Source organism: Choloepus didactylus, chromosome 4 (assembly GCF_015220235.1).
Source record: "Choloepus didactylus isolate mChoDid1 chromosome 4, mChoDid1.pri, whole genome shotgun sequence".
NCBI lineage: Eukaryota > Metazoa > Chordata > Mammalia > Pilosa > Megalonychidae > Choloepus > Choloepus didactylus.
The window spans coordinates 785,521-792,676 of NC_051310.1; the positions used below are offsets into that span (position 1 = coordinate 785,521).

The 7,156-nt window shown below is 50.9% G+C and overlaps 1 protein-coding gene across 1 annotated transcript; it reads right to left on the minus strand.

The window, feature by feature from the left end:
* Nucleotides 1–1,089: 1,089 nt before the first annotated feature.
* On the minus strand, nucleotides 1,090–2,022 carry LOC119533110 (olfactory receptor 13A1-like). Its single transcript, XM_037835217.1, has one exon. It carries the CDS (start codon nucleotides 2,020–2,022, stop codon nucleotides 1,090–1,092), a length of 933 nt encoding a protein of 310 aa, XP_037691145.1.
* Nucleotides 2,023–7,156: the final 5,134 nt, after the last annotated feature.

Genomic DNA, 7,156 nt, shown 5'->3' on the forward strand with positions numbered 1-7,156 from the left:
CTGACAACTAGAGGGGCTGATGAAACTGAAGATCATGCAATTACAATTGAATGAAATCCCCGAACACTTCCAAGTACTATGTTAGTTAGGCAGTTACATCAATGGGTCTGCGGACTGGAAATGAGGTGTGAAGTGTGCTCTAAATTTAAGCACCACTGGCAAATAATGATAAATGCAGATGGAAGCATGAATGCGATTACCAAAAGAAGAAAGGAGAGTCCAGGCTGAAATTGTGAAAAACGAAAAGATTTAGAGGCTAGATGAAAAGAATAAAACTAATAATAACAATAATAATGATGATGATGGAAAGACATTGAGAAGAGTCTGAATGCCTTAAAAATAATGTTGAAGCTTTGGTCAAAACTAAGGTTCCAAAAACAACTCTCTCCTGTGACGGTGAAACTTTTTGGTTAAAGAATGACAGTGCTCTTTGGTGAAAGGAAAAATATATAAAAATACACCTGTTTCCACAGGTATCTAAAACAGAGGGCCCTCTGATGCCATGTCTCATCATCTTCATGGGGTTGACACTCTGGAACCTCCTTGATACGGTGAAGAGCTGTGTTTCTTGTCTCTTGCACAACCTCTGGACAAGCAGTGTTGAACTGGAGGAGAAGTGGGTACCAGATGAAGTTCTCAAGATATTGAGAAACTCCAGTAAAAATGCACCAAGCAGTGAGCCTAAAGGACCTCACTCCAGAACCCAAGACCCCACTCTGAAAGCGGGAGTGGCCCATGGTGGCCGAATGTGAAGGACACAACCTTGTCCCTGGTGCTCATGAATCGGTGAAAACGTCAGGAGGTCCTGGAGTTAGGATGCAGAGGATGTGCCTTCCTGTGTCTCCTGCTGTTCCCCCTGGACACTGGCTCTCCCATGTTTCCCCTTCATATCCTGCTCCCCTGAAGCCTGAGAGTATCCACAGTTAGTTCTTTGGAAAGTTTAAAGTTCCCCATAAAGTTCGTCCAGTTCCCATTGGCAGAGGACACTGTTTATAAATCTATCACATGAAATACCTTCCATCCTTTAGATACCCAAAGTCTGGTTTTTGAAGCTATATTAATTTCAAAATTACACTTGACCATTTTCTTTCATTTACTGAATGTGGGAAGCACCCTCCTGAGGGCCACTTTTACATCCTTGTTGCGCAGAGTGTAGATGAGTGGGTTCAGGGTGGGGCTGACTGCCGTGTACATTATGGCGACCACTTTGCGATTTTCCGTGGAGGAGTCAGACCCTGGGAGGAAGTAGGTGTAGATGACAGTGGAGTAGTACAGGCAGACCACCAGGAGGTGGGAGGAGCAGGTGGAGAAGGCCCTGCGCTTGCCCTTGGCCGAGCGGATGCGCAGGATGCTGGCGATGATGAAGGCATAGGACAACATGGTGAGCAGGAAGTTGAACACCCCAAAGTAAACATCTGCAATGATGATCATGATATTGTTCAGATTTGTTGGACCACAGGCAAGGAGGAGCAGTGTAGGTAATTCACACAGGAAGTGATAGATTTGATTAGTGCCACAGAATGTTAGCCGTGCCATCAGGCCAGTGTGCACAGAGGTGTTGACCCCACTGACCGCCCACACGCTGCCTGCCAGCAGGGCACAGAGGGGTCTGCTCATCAGTGTGTGGTAGTGCAGGGGCCGGCAGATGGCCACGTAGCGGTCATAAGCCATGACCGTGAGCAGCAGCAGCTCAGCCCCCAGGATCCATGTCAGGAAGAAAAGCTGGGTCATGCAGCCTCCAAAGGAGATGGTGCTGCCCTGACCCATCAGGATTTCCAGCAACTTGGGGAGAACCGTAGATGTGCAGATGATGTCTAAGATGGCCAGGTTGCTGAGAAAGAAGTACATTGGGGTGTGGAGCCCCGGGTTCAGGCAGATGGCCATGAGGATGAGGCCATTCCCTGCAAGAGCAGTCAGGTAAAGGAGGACGAAGAGAGCACTGAAGACACCCTGCAGCTGGGGATTTTCTGAGAGGCCCTGCAGGAGAAACTCCACCACGGCCGTGTGGTTGATTGCTCCCATTGGGTGTGGAGGGTCTCCAGGGGTTCCTGGGAAGCGGCCAGCACCTGGCAGAGGGAGACACAAGGACCAGGTGAGTGATGTGTCCTCTCTGCCCTCAGGTCCTGCTAAGACTCTCAGGGATGTGTGTGGTGGAGCCTCTGCCCTGGAAGCACTTGGCAAAGATGTTAATGTGGGTTCCTGCACTAAGGAAGGTGATCTGAGGGTTAACTCTCCCCTGTGGACCTCCTACCCAATCCCCAGAACCCCTCCTGGCACTCAGCACCACCCTTTCAGGACAGCTTCTCCTTCTGGGTGGTGGCTGGGGCAGCAAAGTTCAGTAGTTTACATAAAAAGTGTGGCCTGTTTTCCACTTAATTGTGAATATTTCCTACATTAAACAGAGACATGAAAGTGACTGGAGATGGTTCATGGAGCTCAGTGAACTGGGTGCATTTTTGGGTGTGATATGGAAGAAAACCTGCACCGACAGGCTCATGGGCTCCAGGCCTCTATTTCCAACAAGTAAATCTCAGCTGGGGATTGGGTGAGGCTTCAGGGAGAAGACTGCCTCAAAGACAGGATGGAATTTTCACCTGCAGAGGGGGCAAAGTGGGCAGGACTGGTGAGCTCAGGTGGGGATTTCATGCACCTTGAGGGGACTAAGAACTCGAGGTGCTGCCTGGGACGTGTCCGTGGCACGAGAGCAATCCGAGTATTGGGGTGTGCTCCCAGGCTTGGAGCAGGTGGGGGGCACTGTAAGAACTCCTGTGAAATAAACTACTGTCAGGCTCTCAGTCAAAACCACAGCCACCCAACCCTGCCCTGCCAATCCAGGCTGCTGCCCAGAGTCTGGGGGCTGGGTTGGGGGCTCCCAGGGCTGCATCTGAGCAGCTGAACCAGCTGCTGGCAGGAGCCCGACTCCAGGCTCTAACCGCCTCCGGATTCTCCTGGGCTACGTGGGAAGCTTGTCCTTTCAGTGAGGGTCAGGCTGTGCCAGGGGCTGGGGATGCACAGAAGAAAGGCACAGACCCAGCTTGGGAGCTGCCAGGACCTCCTGCCAATGCACCCACCCAGCTGCATGGGCTGCAAGACCCCTGACCTCACCCACTCCTCCATCATCCCAACCCTGACCCTGGTCCCTCAGGCAGGACCAGGCCCAGGTTAGGCAAAGAGACTGTTTTCCTTGATCGGCACACCTTGGGACCAAGGAGCCACTGATCCATTGACCCCAAAGTGAACATTTCCCGCCCTCCCCTGATCCCCTGCACCCCAAGCCCCAGCACTCAAGGGAGAGGGAGGGTCTGAGCAGCTGCGCCTGGAGATTCTCATGGGTAAGGACTGCCTGAGAACAAGGAGATGTCAACGTGTGCATCCTACCTGGGGGGCTGGACTCCCCAGTGTCCCAGGAACAGAGACGCTGTGGATATGCAGAAATATGCAACTGGCTGAGAACACCCAGAAGACAGAGCTCGGGAACAGGTGTGCTCGGGGTTCTGAGACAGTGCCCACTGTGACCTGCTCATCCGCCTCACCCTGTTTGCCCCCCACCCTTACTCTGGCCGAGGACTGCAAAGGCTGCTGACCAGAGCCCCAGCTGTGTCCCTGAAGAACTGGGGTGCTAAAGGTTCAGGAGAACGGAGTGGGGGCTCCTCACTCCAGGGGCTCACATCTGAGGGTCATCACCGGGGCCATGCAGAGATCACCCCACACACCTTTCTCCCCTACGCACGGGACCCTCGCCGTGCAGGCACAGATGACCAAGCCCTCCTCTGACCCCTGCAAACCTCATCCACCGCTAAGGTCCAGGGCGCACTCTGCCTGCGCATGCGCACGTTCACCGCGGCACCTCCCACCCCACACCCCAGGAGCCGAGTCAGCACCTCCAGCTCCTGCAGCCAGAGCAGCTTGCTTTAAAGGCCTTGACCTTCTCTAGAGTCTCAGCCACAGGCACCGTTTTGCCCTCTTACCGATCAGCCACAGGTATGGGGCCGGGGGCAGCAGAGCCCAGGAGCTGGGGGAGTCTTGCTCAGAATTTCACACTGAAATAAAGACAGACAGGAACAAAGGCAAGGCAGGGGCACGTCTTCCACAGTGAACTGTCAATTCAGAAACACTGAAAAGAGAATTAGGGAAGATAGTTGAAAAGTCAACTCAAGGGGTGGATGCAGAGACAGTTACTCGTATTTTATATATTCCCTGTCCATGTAAGGGATGTGCCGCCAGCAGTTTACTCTCTAAATACGAGAAACTCACATTTTCATGAGAGATAAGCAATATCCTAACCCTGATTAAGGGGGAGATAGAACCTTGGGGTTCAGAGCCCTCTTCCCTCCCATTCAGTGCCTCCTTCGTTTGCTGCTGTCCTTTAAAGGAGTCTGTCTGCTCTGGGTGGACAACACGGTACGGGCTGGGAGCAGGACTGGCCCTCAGGGAGCAATTACCCCCGGCTGCAGGTAAACAGGGCCCTGAGGCACAGTAGCCATGGGCCTGGGTAGGGACCTGAGGTAAGGGCAGGGCTCCCAGGCCTGTCTCCTAGGGCAAGACCCTCACCCTTTGGACAGAACTTGTCAGGGGAGCTGCTGGGGCTTCTTCCCAGACCCCTGGATCCTACAGTCTTCCTTTGATGATGAAGAAAAGGGCCTGTGGAAAGCCCATCCTGCAGAAAAGGAGGGCTCTCCTTAATTCCAGTTAATTCCTTATAAAGTTGTAGATTTGCAGATATATGGAAAGGAGGTTCTGTGTGCTTCTAGGCTCCCCACACCCTGTCCCCTGCAGGTAGCCTGCTGCATCAGGGTGGGACATGTGTCACAGGTAAAGAATCAAGACTGATCCATTATTGTTAACCAAAGTCCTCATTCAGATTTTCTCAGTTTTCCCAAATTCCCCATTTCTGTCTCAGCATCTGTCCAGGACACCACATGACATTTAGTGGTCACGTCTCCTTGGGCTCTGCTTGTTGCTCAAGGTTTTTTAGGCTGTCCTTGTTTGATGACCTTGGCTGTGTGAGAGCTACTGCTCAGGGACCCTGTAGGGGGCCCCTCCAGGGGATTTGTCTGACATTCCCCTTGTGAGTGGACTGGGTTATGGGTTTGGGAGGAAGACCCCAGAGGTAAAGTGCCCATCCTATCACAACCTATCAAGGGTGCCTGCTCTCAACTAACCTCTCCACTGAAAGCATCGACCTTGATAAGATGGGATTGTGTACTCACTCAGGTTTTAGGGTCAGCAACATGCTGTGTGCCCATAAACTTGGGAGAGACACTGACCTGTCCTTGAGGGCCATGTCAGAGGTGGTCTCCGGAGTCCATGGGGTTGAGGGTCAGCATCTGAGGGCTCAGTCCTGGCTCGTGGCACCTCAGCAGGGTCAGTCCCAGTTCTGGGCCATGCAGCCCACAGCTCCCAGGACATTCAGAAGAGAAAGATATGGAGCCTGGTGCAGTGCTGCTGGCCTGGGTTATGGTGAAGTGAGATAATTGCAGCCAGCTGCCTGCCCCAAGTGGCCAAAATGTTCCCAATTGACCAATAAGAAATCTGCTGGTTGTCTCCATACAATATGGCCAGGACATGGAACTAGGAAAATAATATAGACAGAGAAAACCTAGCAATTTATCTTACAATCCAAGTGCACAAAATATGGCATGCAAACATCTGTTATTATAAAACAGGTAAAGAGAAGTCTGTTAATAATTTAAATGGTTCTTAACTTTGTGAAAGAAAAACCACTGAGTCATTATAGTTTAAAAAATCCCCTAATTCTTCAACCAATGCAAGTCAACCAATGCATATTTTAAATTTCTGAACAACTGTTACATATTTCCCATGATAGGTAATGCAATTGAATTTCAAAAACACAAAAACTTAAACAATTTAAAAATTTTATTTAGCTGAACCTTAATCTTCAGCTATATCTGTATTTCCTGAGTGAACACACTACTTCACTGAGGGATGATTTGGATTTATGAAAGTGATCAATGAGGAAGGTCCCTGCCACTCTGATTTCACATTATCCTGAGCCCCAGCAGGTACCAACATATATGCCCTATAAGCCTCATTATCTATGGGAATTTGTCAATAAACTTGGCTGAGCACCCAGTACAATCACAGAAGTGTCCTGTGGCTGGAAGGATCCTCCCAGCAATGCAATGGTCTCTCTCCCCAAGACAGTTCAGGTTTGCCATGGGCAGGACCAGCCCACAGAGCAAGGTTCAGCTGGGGGCTGCCTTGTCCAAGCTCAGCCAGCAGAGCCCACAGACTGTGGGGACCTGTGCTCGGCCTGCCAAGAGGAGACCAGCAAAAGGGACCTCGGTCCAAGAGGGAGATGATCTGCACAGTGACAGGAAGAAGCAGGAATACTTCCTCAGGAAGGACCATTTACAAGGCAAAGGAGAGTCAGAAGACCAGGGGTCCTGCTGTGATTTCCCTTCTCTCCACTTCAGAAAGCACCCTGGCTGAGGATTATTTGTGCATTTAATCATTGTTGAATACAGAAGAAGCACCAAGTGGATCATGCTCCCCTCCTCTGGGATGGAGCAGTGGGGACACCTGTGGCTTCAGGGGTTGGTGGGGGGCGGGAAAGTAGGGGCAGGGGCTCTAGTGTGAGTTATATCAGGTGGGGACATTTACACCCAGAGGCCAAGGTGATCATCTGGAGAGGGTGATGGAGCAGGGGCAGCAGGATTTTCCATGACAGCTCAGCCTCTGGATGTCCTTCTGTCCCTCTTACAGTTGTCAGGTGTTGTTACTATCAGAAAACACAGCCCTAAATAGTCAGGCCTGCCTGATCCTGCATCAAACAGAGAAGTCTCTTTGCTTTGGTGAGCAGGCCAGTATATCGAAGATGCATCAACTAGGAACTGGAGGATTAGAAAAAAAAAAAAAAAAAGAAAAAAGAAAAACTTTCCAAGACCAGTTCAGAGTGAGAAGAGTGGTTTGAGCTTTTATAACTCCAAACAGACAGGCAAAGAAGTGGCCAGGACCCAGAAGAAAACAGAAGGGGAAAAAATAGAAGAGAAAGCCTGTTTGGTCAGAATCTCATGTTATCTTGGAGTCCTCCCCTCATTTAGGCTTGTTTTTTCAAGGAGGAGAAGCCACTGGCTATCAGACCATATGGTGCTATCCCTTGCATCCTCCTGCAGGCAATGCTGGGAGAGTTCCT

Bases quoted from the DNA above. Each gene is read 5' to 3' on its own strand.
- LOC119533110 (XM_037835217.1), bottom strand. From the start codon at position 2,022: ATGGGAGCAATCAACCACACGGCCGTGGTGGAGTTTCTCCTGCAGGGC.